This window comes from Myotis brandtii, unplaced genomic scaffold (genome assembly GCF_000412655.1).
Source record: "Myotis brandtii unplaced genomic scaffold, ASM41265v1 scaffold125, whole genome shotgun sequence".
Classification (NCBI taxonomy): Eukaryota; Metazoa; Chordata; class Mammalia; order Chiroptera; family Vespertilionidae; genus Myotis; species Myotis brandtii.
The window spans coordinates 11,773,811-11,794,207 of NW_005354385.1; the positions used below are offsets into that span (position 1 = coordinate 11,773,811).

The 20,397-nt window shown below is 48.1% G+C and overlaps 1 protein-coding gene across 1 annotated transcript in view; it reads left to right on the forward strand.

Moving 5' to 3' along the window:
* Positions 1 to 20,397, forward strand: part of TANC1 (tetratricopeptide repeat, ankyrin repeat and coiled-coil containing 1) — a 178,715-nt gene that overhangs the window by 132,574 nt on the left and 25,744 nt on the right. Inside the window, exons 14-18 of the mRNA XM_005859402.2 lie at positions 4,679 to 4,787; positions 5,857 to 5,979; positions 14,192 to 14,428; positions 16,462 to 16,647; positions 19,120 to 19,198. Coding sequence (XP_005859464.1) covers positions 4,679 to 4,787; positions 5,857 to 5,979; positions 14,192 to 14,428; positions 16,462 to 16,647; positions 19,120 to 19,198 — 734 coding nt within the window. The remainder of the gene's footprint in view (positions 1 to 4,678; positions 4,788 to 5,856; positions 5,980 to 14,191; positions 14,429 to 16,461; positions 16,648 to 19,119; positions 19,199 to 20,397) is intronic.

Here is a 20,397-nt window from a genome sequence, read left to right on the forward strand (position 1 = left end):
ATTGACACATTCTCTCTGCTACTAACCCACAGCCACCTCCCTTGCATTGCTAGGAGGTTAGGACTCCTGGGTACATTTGGGTGCAAGAGACGCCAGGCAATGCCTTGGTGTGATTTCTTTGCCATCCATTCTCTTCTAGACCCCGCCCCCGTCCCAGGAGTCATCCGTGGTGGGAAACCGTGGTATTACCTCCAGGAAACAGTGGGCTTCCCGAGAAGCTGTTCCCAGTCACTGTCTTCCCCTGGGGGTTGTGCGCTGACTTGGGCCCCCAGCACCCTCCCCCACCCACCAGGGATCGGATGTGGCTGCTGGCCCAGAGGGGAGCACAGCGACCACAGCTGGCCACTTTGATTTGCATTTGTGGTTTAGCTCGGGGTGACACACTGGGGTTTGTGGTCAGGGGGATTGAGGTTCAGGTCTCAGATGCCCCACCTATGAGATGGTGGTTGGGCAGCTGCACTCACTGAGTTGTAGGTTCCACTGAGGATTTGCCCCAGGGTGGAGCCAAGATGCAGTTCTTCTTCCTGCCCAGGGGAGGAGGCAGCGGTGAGCTATTGTGGGCCTGATGCTGGTCAGCGTGAGGTCAGGAATTCGAAGGTGCAGGTACTTTCAGATTAGGGTGTGTTCATGTCCACCACCTCTGCCCGGCCCTGGCCCACATCATCGCTATCTTAAAGGGCTCCTGCTCTCTGTGAGTCAGAATTGCTCCTGACTCCTGCAGCACATCTGGCCAGCTGCTAAATTGTCCCCTTTGGGCTAGACTGGGCATTCAACTAGACGCTGGGGTCCAGAAGTGAGTAAGAACTTGTGTCTAGCACAACACCTTCCTCCCCACGAATGTTGACAACGCTGACCAAAAGGTCTGGCTGCTGTTTCATGTTGTGATAGTGTTATTTCCTAGGTGACACTGGTCTAAGAATTGTCCTTTTGAACCTGGTTTGGGGTAATAAACTGTAACTCCCAGGTTATTGAGCCAGACCATAATAACTAGGTAAATTGTATGTCATGACATAGTTAGGTGAGGGATTTTCTTGGAGAAGTCAGATTATTTACTGGAAAAAGATAGGCTGTTGTTGAATCTGGAGAGACATAAAAACAAGTTGAGCCCTGCCTGGGTGGCGACCCCTTTGGTGGCTCAGTTGGTTGGAGCAACCTCCCGTATACCAAAAGGTTGTGGGTGCAATTCTGGTCAGGGCATATATCTAGGTTTCGAGTTCAATCCCCGGTCAGGGCACATACGAGACACAATGGATCAATGTTCTCTTACATTGATGTTTCTCTTTCTCTTTCTCTTTCCCTCTTGGTCTCCCTCTCCCCCTTCCTCTCTCTCTAAAATTAATAAACATATCCTTGGGCGAGGATTTAAGAAAAACACAAAAACAACAGTGGGTGTAGGTTTGTTATGGAGGTTTGGACTGTAGTCAGTTAAGCTTCACTCCCTTTTGGGTGGTAGGTGGCGTTGAGGTCATGCAGCGTAGGGTAGAGCTAAGATCGGGGTGCCTGATGGGTTGTCACCTTTGGTCGTGGACTGCTGAGCGCTGATGTGCTTCTATATGCAGGCGTGGGGACCTACAGGGGCAGGGCCAGGACTAGGCTACAGCAAGAGAGGCACGCAGGGTGCAAAGGAATTGTTACCTCTCAGAATTGTGCAAGTCAGCATTTACCCAAGACCCCTATAGTTCTCCAACTTCCCTCAGCAGATGGGCAGTGTACAGAACCATGTCGGAAGGTAGCTACTGGACTTAGTTCACAAAAGTTTTTGTGGACCCACTACATGCAGAGTCATGTGGCGGATACAGAAATTCCCGGGGTGAGGGCCCAGTTCTCATGGGCTTCGCACCCAGGAGGGTTTCCCACACAGGAGGGCCAGTGAGGTGACAGGGACGGTGCTGGGCGGAGCCACACTGCACATGGGCCTCAGGAAAGAGGAGCAGCTTCCTCTGGGATGGCCATGTCTGCAAAATGTTCCACATACATGTTAATGTTTGAGTTGGGCCTTGAAGGATGAATAACATTTCTCTTGCCACCCCAGTTAGTTGTAATATTCCCCAATTGCAGAGAAGAAAGAATCCAACACCCAGAGGCAATGGCACTTCATTTTTCACCTCTGCCCCTTTCCGTGCATTTTAAATATTCTCCGAATTATTTTTTCTGTAATAAAATTCCCATTCTGCTTGCTTTGTTTAATATATTGTGGACATTTTATAAAGCTGCTTGACTATCTTAGTGTCATTTGCATGGCTGCGCAAACCTCCTAGGAGGCAAATGATACCCTTGTTGTGGGGCTTTTACATTGTTTCTGGGTGAGTTATAAACACGTAAATCCATTGTGAATATCTAGGTGCTTTACAGGAGAGCAGGAGCGTTTGAGGGAGGTCCGGATTAAATCCTGTTTCCAGCCTAACCAGAGTGGCTCAGTTGGTTGAGCATCGTCCTGTGCACTGAAAGGTTGCTTGTCCAATTCCCAATTGGGGCACATACCTGGGTTGTGGATTCAATCCCTGGTCGGGGCACGCATGGCAGGCAACGATCGATGTTTCTCTCTAAGCATGTCCTCAGGAGGGGATTACAAAAATCCTGTCTTATTATTACCTTGTGTGATTCTTGTGCACAGTTTATTTTAATTCTCCAAGCCTGAGTCTCCTCATCTGTAAAAAGAGTAAGAGCACCATCACCTCCTTGTGTAACGGTGGCTGTTACGGAGAGAAGTACTTTTTTTTTTTAATTCTCACCCAAGGATATTTTTCCATTGAGTTTTAGAGAGAGTGGAAGAGAGAGTGGAAGACAGAAAGAAATATCAAAGTGAGAGAAACACATCAATTGGTTGCCTCCTACACGCGCCTCAACTAGGGCCCTGGCCGGGGAAGAGCCTGCAACTGAGGTACATGCCCTTGACCTGAATCAAACCTGAGACCCTACAGTCCACAGACTGACCCTCTATCCACTGAGCCAAACCGGCTAGGGCCAGAGGGAAGTACTTCAGAGCATCTGCTTCTCCCCTTTATACTCCCCATCTTCCTCCATCCTGCCCCCCCCCCCTTCCTTTCTGTTTTTGATTATCCCTTCGACCCCATCTTCCTCCATCCCCCCCCCCTTCCTTTCTGTTTTTGATTATCCCTTCGGTTTGAATCCAGGAACAGAATTATCAAGTTAAAGAGTAAAGTTACTCAAAGCCTCATTCACATCACCTAGGCTTAAACATGTCTCACATTTTACAATATTTTCTCCATCTGTTATTTTTTGTTGAAATAAATTATAGACTTCATGATATTTTACCTGAAATAGTCGGCTATAAACTTCAAAAAAAGAGAAAAAAGATTTTCATACTTAGCCACAACACCTAAAATATTAACACTAATTCACCAGTATCAACACATTTAGCTATGCTCAGATTTCCCCACTTTCTTCATATTTTTCAGTATGTATGAGTCAGAATCCAGATGAGGACCCTAAGAGGCATTTTATTGTGTCTCTTTTAATGTACAGATTCCCACCTTTTTTTTTTTCTTTGCATTTTATTTGTTTAAAAAAGATCAACTGGGTAGTTTGTCCTATTTCCCATAATGTGGATTTTGCTGATTGTGTTCTCAGGGTAGTTTTAATGTGTTTTTTCACCTTTATTTTCTATGAATTGGTAGTTAAATCTGCAGGCTTGATCAGATTTTATTTTACTTAAATTTTTTTTTTTTTTGCAAAGATGCTTAATAGGTGGTAGTAAGTAAAGTAAGTACTTCCACAAGGAGACATTTAACATCTTATGTCTCTCAGATCCATTCGTGATCATTTCCTGGGTCCTTCGATTCTTTGGGGTTGCACAGGACTTTTAATCTAGGGCAGTCTCCCATCTACTTTTCCCCACATCATTGACCTGAGGAGTGAACGTGTAGTGTAGCGGGGGCGGGGGGGCGCAAGGCATCACATCAGAAACACAGGCTGTGTTCTGCAAGAACAAATCGCGTTTGACTGGAGCTCTTGTCACGGAACTGAGGACTGGGAAGGGTTGACACCAAGGACGTGTCTGGGGATTGTGGCCTTTCACAGCCAACTCTGAAGAACCTGTGAAGATTGGAGTGAAGATCATCAACGTGGACAGGAGTGTGGTGGGCAGAGCATGGGGACCCCTGTGGCAGCCAGAAGTGGGTAGAACTTGGCTTTAGGATACAGTGGGGTGGAGACAGGCCTTGTTGACATGAGATAGATGGGCATGGCTTGGTCTTGTGGGCAGAGTCGAGGAAGAGAAGGTGCCATATCAAGGTATGAAGCCTCAGAAACCAGGAATGGCCTTGCTCCCAAAAAGGGTAAGAAAGGCAGAAGGTGTGAGACTGTACCTGCGGGTGGTGACTGTACCTGTGATGTAAACAAGACCCTTAGTTTCATGGAATTTACATTTGGTGACAGACATAAGTAAGGTGATGACAGAGTGAGGGGTGAGGGACAGGGAGTGGGTGGTTCCAGAGAGAAAGCCCTGCCCTGTCACAGGGCTTCCCTCTGGCTCGCTCCAGAGATGGGGAATCCAGAGGAAGCCCCTAAAACGACTTGACGAACACAGCGTCCCACTGTTTTGTGTGGTGGTGCGGAGGTGGCAGGGTTTCGGGGTTTGTGCAGCGATGTTCTCACCGGAGGGCCCAGGGTGCGGTGGGACGGGGTGTTTGTTACAAGTCTGTGTTTCTGGCCCTAGGAACGGGCACGCTCTCCTGGCGTTCATGTTCTCTCGACAAGAGGGCAAGCTGAACCGGCAGCAGACCATGGAGCTCGGCCACCACATCCTGAAGGCACACATTTTCAAGGTGAGACACACACCACCGTGACGACGGCTCTCACTGTTGTCGTCCTTGTGTTTTTCAGTTTTTGGTTTTAGAGAATTTCATCAGCTTTATCAGCCCTCTCAGCCCTCCATGAGCCCCATTCCAAACACAGCCCCTCCCTTCTCCCTAAAAGTAACCACTGTTCTGAATTATAGTCGCTCACGTGTGTATCTAAATGCTAGGGTCACGTTTTTACTGCCGTCCCCCACCCCCCCCCTCCCCCTGCCCGTTTAAGCCCCTTTTAAGTTTCTTTCCACCTGAAGTTGCCATTTTATTCATTCCCTTTGGTTTCCTGGTTCTTTAGTTGTCAGAGAACATGAGTTACTGGACCTCTAGTTTGTTTGTTTGTTTGTTTGTTTCTATAGTCGGACAATTTATTTTGCTGAATTTAGAATCAAGTTCAGCTGGACCTCTAGTTTTGCACCACCTGGATTTTCTGATAGTTTTTATTTCTCATGATCTAGTTCATGATCCTCTGGATTTCTTATTTGGTAGTTGTACCTAGAGGCTTAATCAGATTCAGGTTTGATTTTTTCCCAGGGTGTCATGATTACTTCCTAGTTATTCCATGTAACTCTGTGTGGGGCTCCTGCGTCGGGAGGCACAGTGTCTGTGTTGCCTCTCTTGGTGGGATGCCATCAGCTGCAGTCTCTGCCTGGACCATGCACTCGGTGTGGGTTCCAGAATGGTGATGCTTTCTCATTGATTCTTCCTTTGACTGACTGGAGAACTTCTACGCAGAGAAGACACTTTCTCCTCATCTGCCATCTCTCTCCCCAGGCCTACGGGCCGAGCGGCAGAGGCAGGCTAGGTGCTCGCCCCTTGGTTTTCAGGAGAGAAGGCTCGCATGTCCAGGCTTTCTTTCCACAGCTCTCACGTGTCCGCTTGCACCTGCACCCTGGGGGTCCCACCCGCTTCAGCCCAGTGCTGCAGGGGGGGAAGGAGACCCTGAGGCACCCTGGGGGTCACACCCACTTCAGCCCAGCGCTGTAGCGGGCGGGGGGAGGGGGGTAAGGAGACACTGAGGCCGCTTGTCTCCGATTCCTTCCAGGGCCTGAGTAAGAAGACGGGGATCTCCTCGAGCCATCTCCAAGCCCTGTGGATCGGGTACAGCACGGAGGGGCTGTCTGCCGCCCTCGCCTCGCTCAGGAACCTCTACACGCCCAATGTGAAGGTGAGCGAGCCCTGTACCCTGTGCCCGTGCCCAGGCCTATGCCTGCTGCCCTTTCCGCAACAGTCCTGCCCTCCCCCTCCCTGGGCTGTGGCCAGAGGCCTTGGAGGAGCTTCTGATGATGCTCTTCGCTGAAGTCGAAGTTGGTCCCTTTCTCTTCTACCGGCTGGGCCAGCTTTCCCCGGGGCAGGAAGCCGTGGGGGGCGGGGGGCGCTGTGGGCCTGTGGTGAAGGTTTCAGAGGGAAGTGATAAGGAAGCAATTCACACAGAAAACCGAAGGTCAGAGGGAGAGTCCAGGGAAAAGTGATGGTTAAAATGCCCTGAGTTTCTAATCTGGACTACCTCTTTATGGCTCATAGGAAATTGCACATCGGTGAGAGACACAAGGTGATAGGGACACAGAGGAAACTGCTGCCTAGGTTTCGTGTACGCGGTGTTTACGACCATGGAAAGCAGTTCAGGGTCGGCCCGCTGCTGAGCCAGTGGCTTCCTCAGTCTTGGTCCGTGGCTGTCATGTCACCATCTTCTTTTTAGAGTAGATCTCACCCCTCATTGTAACGAAGTCTAAGAATCTAAAGCACACAGAGGCCAAGTACCTGGTTAAATCAACAGAGAAGGGATAGCCGCCCCAAGTGTGGGAATGACTGCTTCACATGATGGCAGCTTGCAGTCGTCTTTTCCAGTGTAAAGAGAAATGAGATCATAAATATTTTCACCTTTTGGATTGCTCACCCACCTGACACATCTGCTGGACTCCAGGCCTTTCGGCCGCAAGCCCTGGCATGCCCGGCTGCCTGCACAGGCTCCGAGGCAGTTCCCAGGGAGCCGGGCCTTCCCTGTGAGCCACCTCCATGAAAACAGTCATACCTGCCGCCCCTTTTAGCAGGAGGGTGACCGATGTGGTCATGCAGCAAAGGACAGACGAGCCCTGTATGCTCCAGGCATGCCTTCCACGTCTTGCTTTGGGTTCATCAGACTCACCTGGGAAGGGCGCCACGTGCCCCAGAGATGACACTCCCGGGAGACTTCTGCACGTCTTTCTCCCCACCTCCCCCGCCCCCCTCACCCCCAGCACCTCGCACCTTAGATGTGTGACTGGGGACTTAAGCTTGCAGAGGGCTTCCCATGCCCCTTGGGGCTTAGCTCTGCCCATCTTCTCCTTTCCCTGCCTTCCTGGTGGATTCTTTTCCTTCTCCCCTACAGAGGGGAGGGGTGGCAATGCTGACAGAGAAGCCTAGAGTCAGAGGAACCTAGCAGTGCTCTGCCCCGGGAGCCCTGCTGCCCAGTATAGGGCCCTGGGTGGGTTAGAGAAAGGCCACCGCCTCCTGGTGGACGCAGACAGGGCCTTTGCAGAGATAAAGTGCTGCCTCGTGCTGGTGGACTTGCCCCCTCTTAGGGTTCAAGACTTGATGGGCAGGGGGCTCATTGGGTTTCATTCTGACTTGCCCCTCGGCCAGGCGCCTGGGAGCAGAGCACCCCTGGAGGACTGCTCACGGGGCCCTGGGCTCTGCTCGCCCCTTTGCATGTTTGCACCTCTGTCCAGACCTGAGGTTTGAGTGCCTGTGTCTCAGCTGAACCCCCCGCCCCAAGCTTAAGGGGGATGGACAGGAAAGCTGTTTTTGTAGTTATGGGAATTAGCTTCAGGCTGCTTCTACCGATCAAAGGAAGCTCTTCCTGTCTAAATGGAGTTACTGTCACAGAAAGGTGGCAAACACAGCTGAGTTTAGACCTCACGTAATAAAATATTTGTATTAAGAATTTTTGTTCTACTTAGATTTTATAGAAATTAGGTTGAATTTACTATAATAATGACATTCTCGGCTAAAAGTATACCTTTTGGCTTGTCCATAATTAAGAAAATTCTATAACAATGGCCAGGAAGGAAGAAAGAAAGAATAACAATGGCAATATCTGTTTTTACTATTTTAATGAATTGCGGGCACAGACATTATTCTTCCAATACAGAGAAAATTAAATGGGAAACGTCATACTCTGTTGAATATGAGCTTTTAAGACAGAAAATTGAAGGTACAGCATAACAATATAATGACCTTGACCCTCCTGGGATTATAAACTTTCCTGTCTAACATACTTGCACTTTTACGAGTCTTTCATCTTCACTTTGTTTTAGAGAACTCCTATGTCACCTTGCATCTACACTGTCCCTGAAATTCTACAACTTGCTTATAGAATTTTGAGGCTTTCCATTATCCTTCTGTTTCCTTTTATCTTTCAAGAAAAAAAATAAAAGGGTTTTCACAGAATCTTGAACAAATTACAGTAATTTAAAATTATGCATGCAATTAAGGAACTTTTTTTAGAGAGTATTAAATGTTGTCATACAGGCACGGATGTCATTTTGAGCAATAATTGCAGTTTGCCACTTTGGTAAATTAAAGTGACTTTGCTCTGGAATGATTGCTTGGTAGATGAATTTTAATTTTAATGGCATGCCAGTGACTTCTAACAATGGAGGCTCCTGTTACCAGGCCAGCGTCGTGCCAGCCCAGCCCTGGCGGCCCACTGGGGTCCTTGCCACCCGGCCTCCAGGCTCCCATCCAGCTGGCCGTCTGGCTCACACTGTCCCATTGGACTGGCTGCCAGGCCACGGGCTTCCCAAGGCTATGGATGTGGGAGAATTTGCGTTGCGATTCTTCCCTCAGCTGAAGGCAGGGAGGAGAGGAGACAGAGTGAGGCATGGACTTGGCCTTACTGCCCTTGGCTGAGAGGGTCCAGGAGTATTCTGCACGACAGTTAGGCAGCACAGCCACCGTGTAAACCTGCTGTCGTGGCTGTGACCCTCCATAACTATTGAGGAAACTGATCCTTGCACCTGCCGACCATGCTGGCCAGCGCCGCGCCAGTGCCTCATGATCACATCGCTTTGCCTACCTCCAGCCCCTTTTCTGCTTTCTTGCACTCATTAAACCCAGAAGTTTATAGATAATATTGCCGTTTCTAAGTGTTATCCAAGGAGACTGTCTGTGATGGTGCTGGTTGGAAAATTTCCGTGTTGGGAGGAAAATGTAGAGGCCAAACCACTTAAACCCTGTCCTTGAATGCAGAGTAACCTTAGCTGGAGCTGCTGCTTACACCACTGGACTGCTCTATGGCAGTAGTTAGCTTTGTGCCCAGGAATAATCTGTGCTTTGTCCCCTCTGAGTCTCAGTTCTCTAACCTATAAATTGGAGGTAACAAAAGAGCCTTTCTCATAAGGATGGGAAACCTCATTGGGGTGTTAAAGCTCTTGGAAAATACTGGGCATTTATTACATGGGCAAGTGAATTATTCTCATTTGTGCTTTGTCTCCTTCCTGGAGACCGAGACTCGGCTGTAGGCACCTGAGAATTTCTGGATGTGTCTGTGGCTGGTGAGGAGCTGCCCACCGTGAGATTTTGTTGGGTCCAGGTGACTCCTGTCTGCTCTCAAATAAGCGTGAGGTCTCCTGCGCTCGCTCGGGGCTGGTGCACAGCTCTGGGAGAAGAGACCTCGGGTGGTCAGGTGCCTGGGGCAGAGCGCCCTCCTGTGCCTTCCAGCGTCAGGGACCTGGGTTCCGGTCCCTTCTGAAGATTCTGTGAAAAGTGATTGCAGTGATAGCAGTTGAACTTATTTAGCACTTGCAGGATGCCGAGGAGTGTTCTAAGTGCTTTATGGGTGTCTGTGTGTGTCACGTTCATTTTTAATCTTCACAGCAACCAAATGAGGTGAAGCTGTTCTTATCTCCACTTCTCCGATGAGGATGAGAGCAGTTAGTAGCTGCCCCAAATCACACAGCTGGAAGGTACCTGGCTAAGAGCAAGCCCATGCCCCACAGGTGCATTGATCATCGCCCTGGCTGCCAACCAGAATCACTGGGGAGCTCGGTGCCCAAACCAAGGCAGAGTCTCCACGGGGGCTCGGGCATTGGAAACTTTCAGGCTCCCAGATGGTTTCACTGTACAGCAGGTGAAGAACCATGGGTTAGCCCTGGCCGGGGTTTCTCAGTGATTAGAGCGTTCGCCCTCGCACCAAAGGGTCTCGGGTTCGACTCCCTGTCTAGGGCATGTGCCTGGGTTGCAGGTTCAATCCCTGACCGAGTTGGGATGTGTGCTGGAGGCAACCAATCGATGTGCTTCTCTCACATTGATGTTTCTTTCTCCTGTCCCCTTCCCATCCCCCCCCCCCAAAAAAAAATCAATGGAAAAATATCCTCGGATGAGGATTAAAAAAAAAAAAAAAAAAAAAGAACCATGGGTTAGGGAAAGATCAACAAACCAATTGGGGTTAAGCAGTAAAAATACCCATAGCATTGCACCATCAAAGGAAATGTTTTTCCCAATAAGCAGATGAAGTGTGAATTGTTAATGAACATTGGTACCACCCAGGTAATGTCTTATAAGGTGTCAGCAAGACAGTACTGAGAGTACACCTTCTGACATTATCGACAGAGAGTACCTGTTGGGTAGAATGGGGTGATCTATTGGCTGTTTTCTCAGGAGGCACCTGGAGAACAGAGAAGTTGAGTGATTTTTTGAAAATCACACAGCAAGTTAGGTAAGGGGCTGATTGTGAACTTAGACCAGCCGTGGGCAAACTACGGCAAGTGGGCCGGATCCGGCCCGTTTGAAATGAATAAAACTAAAAAAAAAAAAAGACCGTACCCTTTTATGTAATGATGTTTACTTTGAATTTATATTAGTTCACACAAACACTCCATCCATGCTTTTGTTCCGGCCCTCCGGTCCAGTTTAAGAACCCACTGTGGCCCTTGAGTCAAAAAGTTTGCCCACCCCTGACTTAGACTATTTAATCCATCATCTTTTTCTCTTAGGCTTATGGATCTCAAGAGGGGCTGGGATTGGTGGAGAGCAGAGAAGGTAACTGGCTGTCAGGGAATTTATCAACTATTATTGCCATTCCCGGGGTGACCAGAGTGTGGTGGTCTCTCAGTGATATGATGTTTTGAAAACGCTGCCAGCGTTCTTTTGTATTCCTCTTGGTATGAGTCGATTTCCTCAGCTTTATAAAATCCCCAAGCATTGTCACCAGCATTATCCTATTCTTTTCATACTAAATGGTAGTTGCTGAAGGGGAAATCGTTTTCTGAAAAAACCCTTCCTTTTGTTTAGCACTTACCATTTTAAATACTTTGGAATCCTAGTTGAGTCTGGCGCTGCTTTTAAGAGCAAACCCATGTGGATTTGTGGAGCAGGCCTGGCAGAGGTGCAGCCTTGTGTTAAATGTCAGTGTTAGCTCAGGGACACCTTTTCTGGTCTCTCTTCCGAGAGTTCTCTGCCTTTCCACCCACAGTACTGGCTGGAATGGGAGGCCGGAGGCTGAGCTGGTGCTGACCTGGGTGGGGCTAAAAGATGTCCCCTCTGATGGGTGTAAGCTGTGGGTCATGGGGTCTCCTCACCACTTGTATGCGGTCTGTCCTTCCTTCACTGTAACTGATGTCCTCAGGGTGGGGAGGATCTGATGGGGTCATCCTGTCCTCGAGGGCCTTTATTTGCCACTCTTCTCTGTGAACTTTGGAATCTTCCAGCCAGCACCTGGTGCAGGGGGCTGAGCCGGAAAGTGGGGTGTGAGGAGGGGATGCACAGTGCCTGGGTTGATGCATGCATGGGGGTGTGGTTCTTGTGGACAAGTGTGTGCACGTGGGCAGAGTGGTGGGAGTGTGTTTTGTAGGGGAGGGGGTAGGTAACTTTTCTCTGGTGTCCTGGCATCAGAGCAGAGACCTTTAGGAAGCAATCCTTTGTCTGTTGAATCTATGGGAAGGGCGTTCCTGACAGAGGTAAAGGCCCTGAGGCTGAGGCCTGCTTGCCTTTGGGCGCAGCGTAGCCCAAGTGGGGAAGTAAAGGGAAAAGTGCTGGGAGAGGAGAGGGAGCTGGAGGGCTGGGTCACCTGGGGGTCGCGCCCCAGGACAACCAGGACTCTAAAGAGCTTACACTTTGGGTTCTAACCTGTCCCGTATGCTTCGCATGATTCCAAGTCGTGGTCTTACCACCTAGTAATGTTAATTTCTATCAGTTTGTAAAAATTCTGTCAGCTACTCACATGGACACATATCATTGAGAGAACTTGAATTTTATATGACTTACCATCTTTCTGCATCTTTTAATGATCCCTTGAGACTCTAGTCAAATGAACGACACAGTGTCTGTGGTTTTCACACCTCGTGGGCAGCCTGGAGGCCTGCCAGAGCCTGTCAGGGGATTGATTGATGCTGGCCCGGGCCACTGAAGGGAACTGTTTGAAGAAATGCATTGGGCATTTTAATAGGTGTTAAAGGGCTGTCGTTTTTTTTTCAGTGATCTAGAGATATGCAGAAGACATTAGTAGAGCTACAATGTGCATACGGTATTCTGTGATTTTATTTTTAAATCTCTAGATAAACTTCCCCTTGGATCATATCTGGATCCAGGTAACTTCAGTGGGTGGTGGGTGGGGTAATTAGAAAAAGACCATTTTTTTAGGAGCCCTGTGCTGCTGACAATCCCAGGGGCACACACATTTTCATGTGTCTGCTTTTTCTGCACTTCCTGGTGAAGGAAAGTCAGTGTTTGCCTTTACTTTTGGCCTTGTTATCTCACTGTTAATTATGTAAGCCCGTGATGATCATTTCATTGCCAGGAAAAGGAGTTTTGTTTTCATTAGATAAAGCAGTGGTTTTTCAAAGTGTGGACCCCAGACCAGTAGCATCAGTAGAAGCTGGGAACTTGTGGAAAGGGCACCTTCTCGGGCCTGACCCCCGCACCCCAGGTCCAGAAGGTGGGGCCTGAGACTGTGCTTTTAAATTTTTTTAATTTTAGTTTAAAAAAATAACACACAAGCCCGGCTGGTGTGGCTCAGGGGTTGAGTGTCGACCTGTGAACCTGTTATGGTTCTATTCCTGGTCAGGGCATATGCCTGGGTTGCGGGCTCGATCCCTGGTTGGGTCGGGGGTGGGGGTGCAAGAGGCAGCCGATTAATGATTCTCTCTTATCATTGATGTTTCTATCTCTCTCTCTCCCTCTCCCTTCCTCTCTGAAATCAATAAAAATATACTTTATAAAAAACCCATATACAACAATATAAAATTTACTATCTTAACTATATATTTAAAAAATTTTTTATTTAAGTAGATTAGTGATATTGGTATATATTAGTGATATTGGGTTCAGGTGTACAGTGATTTGGCATTTTTATACCTTACAGTGTGATCACCCCACTAATTCTTGTAATCACCTGTCAGCATGCAAACTTATCACAATATTATTGGCTAGATTCCTCTTCACCTTATTCATCCCCCCCCCCCCAATCATTCCTATGGTCTCTATTTTATCTTAATTATTTTTAAGTGTAGACTTTAGCAAAGCATATTCACATTATTGCACAATAGCTCTCCAGAAGTTCTTCATCATGTAAAACTAAATCACTGTACTCATTAAACAGCTCTCATTACACCTTCCCCCCAGCCCTGGGCAACCACCATTCTGCTTTCTGTCTCTATGATATGACTACTATAGGTACCTCATATAAGTGGAATCACATAGTATTTATCTCTCTGTGACTGGCTTATTTCACTTAGCGTAAGGTCCATAAGGTTCATCCATGTTGTAGCATGTGTCAGAATTTCCTTCCTTTTACTTTTTTTAAATTTCTTTTTATTCATTGATATGAGAGAGAGAGAGAGAGAGAGAGAGAGAGAGAGATTTGTTGTTCACTTATTTATGCATTCATTGGTTGTTTCTTATATGTGTCCTGACTGTGGATCAAACCCTCTACCTTGGCCTATCAGGATGACTGACACTCAGCCAGGGTGAGAATTTCTTTTTAAAGGCTGAATAATACTCCATTGTACACACAGGCATATACCACATTTTGTTTATTCATTCAACCATCGAGGGACATTCGGTTTGCTTCCATCTCTTGGCTGTTGTGACTAATGCTGCAGTGAACATGGTAGTGCAGGTACCTCTTCGAGACCCTGATTTCATTGCCTTTGGATATATTCCCAGAAGTGGGACTGCCGGATCGGGGGGACCTGCACACTGTTTTCCGTGGCTGCTGCACCATTTGCATTCCCACCACGGAGCGTGTGCACTTGCAGCACGTTCGCAGGTAACACGGCGCACACTCGAGTTTGAGAACCACCTGATCAGCATGAGGCTACTGCCCCTCTCCACGGAAGTTGTTACAAATGTTGTGACTTTTACGTGAGAAATTAATCTTGTTGGGGGACATTATCCAACAGGTGAGCCGGCTCCTGATTTTGGGAGGGGCCAACGTGAACTACAGGACCGAAGTGCTGAATAACGCCCCGATCCTGTGTGTCCAGTCTCACCTTGGCCATGAGGAGGTGGTCACTCTGCTCCTGGAGTTTGGTGCCTGCCTGGATGGCATGTCTGAGAACGGCATGACCGCCCTCTGCTACGCGGCCGCTGCTGGCCACATGAAGCTGGTGTGCCTGCTGGTCAAGAAGGGGGCGAGGGTAAGCAGCAGCCTTCCCCCAGGCAGGTGGGGGGATGTCTTCATGTCCTCATTAGAATTATCCCTTGGGCCAGCCTTCCATTTGTCTCTACCTGGTTGAATTGCAATGAACAGAAATTGCCAGGTAAACAGAAAGGGTGAGCTCAGCACTGCCGTGGGATGCCACCTGAGGGTATGCTGAGTGGGTGCCGGGTGTTTGGCTCCTAAACTCTTACTCTGCTTACTGTTGCCCCAGGGGAGGCAGGCTACCGGGGGTTCCTGGCACCAGTAGGGCCATCCTTTCAAAAGCCTGCAAGTGCGGACCTAGATAGAACTTACCAGAATTTAATAGCACCAATTGTGTGAAAAGATTCACATGTTTCTTTTTTTTTTTTCTCTCTCTCTCCTTGTCCCATTTCATTTCATGCCTTTTTTTAAAACAATAAAATGAGTTCTGTGGGCCTTAGAAGCCATGTGCCTGAGCATGTGGATCCAGGAGCCAGACAGCTCAGAATCCTTATTTCTCCAGCTGCCAGCTGGGACATTGGGCAAATAGTTGAGGCTGCGTGCCGCAGGCTTCCCACCTGTAAGATGGGCATGGCAACAGTGTCTGCCACAGGGCTGTTGTGTGAGCATTAAATAAGTCAATATATTAACATTATTATTAGATAAGTTACTCTAGGACTATCGATGTTAATAAATTGAATGAGAACATTGCCGAGCTCACAGTAAACTCTATTTAGGTTTACAGTAAGCATTTCATTTGGGGGCGGGGGCGGGGGTGGGAGTGCTTTTGAATAACAATTGAAAGAAATCGCTGATGTCTTTATACTAATTAGGATACCCAAGGTTTAACAAAAAGACATTAGGCTTCTAGTAACTGTGGGAGCCCTTTTGGTTTTTCTCTCAAAAACACATTTGGGATGGATGAACTTTAATTTAGCTCAAGGAAGAAGAGAAATGTTGCTGTTACGCCTTCCCAGTGGGCGCATTAGTGCACATCAGCACACCTCCATTCCCACATCCAGACTGGGACTTAGCTTTATTCGGAGGCCAGCACGCCCCCTTCCACCCCAGCTGAAAGATCTGTAGGAGGGCAAGGGTCAGGGTCTTGCAGAGCTTCTGGGTGGGGGTGCAGGGCATTCCCAGAATTTGGAAGCAAGGAGAGGCTGTATTCCTGAGTGTAGACAGGGAATGACGCGTTATCTGCTGCCTTTGGGCCTTTAGGAGGAGGTATGCAGCACTCAGACACTCGGTGACGAGCTGGCCTTCCCGGCTCCGTAGCCACGCTTGACATGCTGACAGGTCCCAGGTCGCCTGCCTGCACACAGCCTCCTTCCCCAATCTGACGCCATTCAGAGTCCCTTCCTTGTTCAGAGCTGGGTCTTCCAAATCCCTCCCTTTTGCTGGCTCTCCTGGCTTAGTGACTAAAGAACTGCTCTGCGCCCCCAGAATGTAGCCTGTCACAGCCCGTTAGAATGTCCCCCTCCAGGAACTGGAGTCGGTGAGCACAGGGCTTTGGCTGAGGTTTCGATCTGTGTCCTAACACGTGCTCCCCAGAGAACTCAGAGCTCCCAGTTGTTTGCTGGAGGGACACAGGGAGTGAGCAGGGTGTGCTGTGACAGCCAGTCTACAAAGGGAACCCGAGAGCTGGCAGAGTGCGTTCATTCCGTCGAAGCAATGCCAACAGGACTCTGTTCTCCAGAAAGACGCACTGGGACATGGACCCAGTACCTGTGTTTGCACACAGACAGCATTTGTGTTGGACCCATGTTCTCAGAGCAAAGGTGATGCTAAACCAGCTGTTCTCAACCTGTGGGTCGCGACCCCTTTGGGGGTCAAACGACCCTTTCAAAGGGGTCGCCTAAGACCATCGGAAAACACATATATAATTACATATTGTTTTTGTGATTATTCACTATGCTTTAATTATGTTCAATTTGTAACAATGAAATTGGGGGTCACCACAACATGAGGAACTGTATTAAAGGGTCGCGGCATTATGAAGGTTGAGAACCACTGTGCTTAATGGTGACATTTGCTCCTGCCTTCCAGTTGGACCATTTGGATAAGAAAGGCCAGTGTGCGCTGGTCCACAGCGCACTGAGGGGCCACAGCGACGTTCTCCAGTACCTGCTGGCCTGCGAGTGGTCGGCAGGTGCACCCCAGCCAGGTGCACTGAAGAAGAGCCACGCCCTGCAGCAGGCATTGACAGCGGCCGCCAGCATGGGCCACAGCTCGGTGAGTGGGGCTGCGGGGTTCCCTCTTGGGAAACTGGAAGCTGTGGTGCACTGGGGTGGGTGCTTGTGCAGGTCACCTTCTTTGGAGTTGCTAGTCTGTGATGCATGGAAGAAAAGAAGGTAAAGGAGGGTTTCGAGAAACAACAGTTGGTTTGACCATGTGTGACCATGATCCAGGGTCTTGGCATCACACCCTTCCTATGAGTGAAAGCCTCAGGCCCACAGTGTCAAGTGCATATGTGTGCTCACGCGACGGGGAGGCCTCTCCCACACGGAGTCCTTCATAATAGTCATAACGTTCATTCTCTGCTCTTCCTTGTCCCTTTTTAAAAATTGATTGTTAAGAGAGGAAGGGAGAGAGAGAGGGAGAGAGAGAGAGAAACATCGATCCCCACCTGAGACGGAACCCGTAACCTGGGTATGTGCCCTGACAGGGAATCGAACCTGCCACCTTTTGGAGTCCTGGACAGTGCTCCAACCAACTGAGCCACCAGCCAGGGCTTCCTTGTCTATGTCTGTCTTCCTTCCCGCTTCTACTTTCATCCTCTTGCCCTGCTGCCTTACTTTTTATCCCCACTTTGATTCATTCTTTTGTCCTTTTGGTCTTTAAAAATAATCTGATGGAATCCTAATTCTAAAATTGTCCTTGAGTATTTGAAAGATTTTAAAAATAGAAACTCAACGCTCTCATAGCCTGTGAAAACGCTTGCCATTCGCAGTTCCTGCACTGAACGAAAACTCCACCAGCAGTTCAATAGAGCACTTATTTCTGGTAGATGTTGGCATTCCTCAGTTTGAGGTGTAATTGTCACCTCCTCACCAGTGTGTCTGTGAATTTAATATTTTACTTGCTCCCTTCTATGTATTTCTCTCTCTGTATGATCCTCAAACGATCAGAGTTGCCAATATTTGGTAAGAGTTGTCCCCATTGTCCCTACAATAACTTAGAATAAATTTGGGTGCAAAGCTGGTTGGCTGGCTAACTTTTCATATTTAAAACACAAGAGCAAACATACACACACATTAACAATACACATACATAATACTTCAACACAATATATTGCCTTAAGTTGAATGCAGAAGCATATAAGAGGATGCAGCTCTCTTAAGAGAGACATGAGAGATTTACAAAAATATGAAACAATACCAGTCAACTTACATGTTTTAGTTCTGGAAAAAAATACTTGTTTTATTTAAAAAAACCATATTTCATAAAAATATGTTAAGTGTTATATATAATGGGTTTATGATAAGCTCAGCATGTTTTAAAGCTGGCTGAGAAGAATGCTGTGCAAAAGCAACCTCAGCCTCACCAGTAACAACTTCGTAGAAAAGGGCAGGATTCATTCACCACCTCGAAGGGTGTATGAGCTTCCTCATGCTGCTGTAACAAGTGACCACAGACTTGAGTGGCTTAAAACAGCAGACACCCATTCTCTTTCGGACCTGGAAGTCAGAAAGCTAAAGGTAAGGTGTCAGGAAGCCATTGTTGTTTCTGGAGGCTCTAGAGGGGAATAGTGTTTAGCTTTCTTCTAGTTTCTAGAAGCCAGCTGTATTCCTTAGTTTATGGCCCTTTCCTTTGTCTGCAAAGTGCATCACTTTAACCTATGCTTCTGTCTTCCCATCTCCTCCTTCCTCTGAACTCTTGTTCCTGTCCCTCTTTGAGAGCCGCTGTGATTATGTCAGGTGTATATGAGGTATGCACCTGGGTAATTCAAGGTCATCGTCCCTTTCAAGATTCGTAATCACATCTGCACATTCCCTCCTGCCATGCATGGTAACATTCCCAGTTTGGGGGACAAAGATGTGGATATATTTGGGGGCTATTGTTCAGCCTACCACATTGGTGCAGATTGGGGGACGGGAAAATGGCTCTGCCCTCGCCTGCTGCTGCTGCTGAGCAGAGTGAAGGGTTCGGGGCTCACATCCTTCTGATTCCCCTCGAGCCAGCACCCTGCCTTCACACCTGTGACCCCGCCTGCTCTTTGATGGGGTTGGTGCCCGCACAAGAGAGAATAATAACGCTGTCAGTATAAAAACCATTTGGACAATGCTATTTATTTTATTGTATTGAAAAGATATACACCGCCTTGTTTTCTTTCCTTGTGAAAATGGATTCACCATCTTCGGGCAATTTATGCAGAAGCTGCACTTTGTGTGATATCCTGTGTCCTTTGATGATTAGGCTGGCATATTTGGGTCATGTTGGAATTCATTAAAATTCCGAGTACTTGGTAATCCTGAACAACGTTGCTGAAATTCACTGCGCCTTTTTTTTTTTAAATTCTCCTCAAAGTGAACGTGTGGATAGCATATGAATTATGCTTGAAAACGGTTTTCATTATATTTTCTCTCCTTGTGCAGCATGAGATAATCATGGTTAAAAAACAACAGACTCGCTCCTTTGGTACATGGGTACAATAAGCACATATGGCGATGAGAACTCATTAAGTCACCTTGCCACTTCTGACAGGTGGTCGAGTGCTTGCTGGGACTGGAAAAGGAACATGAAATAGACGTCAATGGCACCGACACGCTGTGGGGAGAAACAGGTAATTATGGCTCCACGGCTTACAGTCTGGGCCAGCCCAGATGCCAGATGTCTTAGCCCCCGTTTGGGCCTAATTGTCTTAAGGATGACTTGGGATGCATATCGCCCTGTTGTTATTTTATCCTGAGGTATTTGAAGCTTAGCAGATGAGTCGTAAAACTTTCCTAAAATTCAAATCATTTTGAATTAGACCAGCAGTGCCTATGAATCTGATGACTGTCAGCTAGAAATGCTGCATCTGACGAATGTCAGCCAGGAAGACCTGAATAAGGTGTTCCCTTATCCTAAGCAGCCTGGTCTCCTGTGAGCAGGGCAGGGCTGCTGCCCCGGGTTCAGATGAATCCAAGGTGTTCAGTGAGTAAGGTTGCGGCTGCCTGTGGAGTGAGAGCGGCCTGGGGCCTCGGGGGCTGCTTAAAGCACTGAGGCCAGGCTGCCAAGCCCATTTCCATGGTGTGGGGGGAGCGGTGTGTGTTTAACTGCAGCATGGGAAGGGAGCCCATGAAGATCTGAGTTGGTTACCTGTCAGGTTAACATGGATAATGCTGCTTTGAGATTTTCCATTGCACTGAATTGGTATCAGAATCATAGGACTCTAAGTTATGAGTTGTTGTTGAGTGGATGTAGCCAAGGGTGTTTACTGTGTGTGTCCAGGCTGTGTGCTGTGTGTAGACACAGTGTACATGGCTTCCATTTCTCCTGTGCAGATTTATTTCCAAATGCTCCTGAATTATTTCCTAACCAGCCAAACGGTAGTGTGTCGAGTTTATCAGCAAACTCATACTTAAGAAAAGCCTCAGGTGTTTGGAGGGTGAGGGTGGGGTGCAGGCCTGCACTTAAAAGTCTCTGGCGCCCTCCCTCGGGGCTGCCACCGTGTGTGTGTGTGTGTGTGTGTGTGTGTGTGTGTGTGTGTGTGGCATTAGTGCCAGTCTGTCCTGGTGTCTACGGAGGAGGTGCCCTGGCCCCTGTTCCAGGAAGAGCGCAGAACCCTGAACAGAGTTGGATTATGCTTGGGGCTAAATGTGAGTAGATGTAAATATTGCCCTTAATTCTTTATGGAGTCTTTCCCCACCCCATTTAGATAGTACGGGCTGCTCTGTAAGCTCATGAAAGAAAAGCTTCCGTCCACTTCCCTATAGTGTTGTGGGTGGCAAAGTAGGACTTTGCATGGTGCTGAGTCAGAGGGTCCCATTCCTGCCTTTC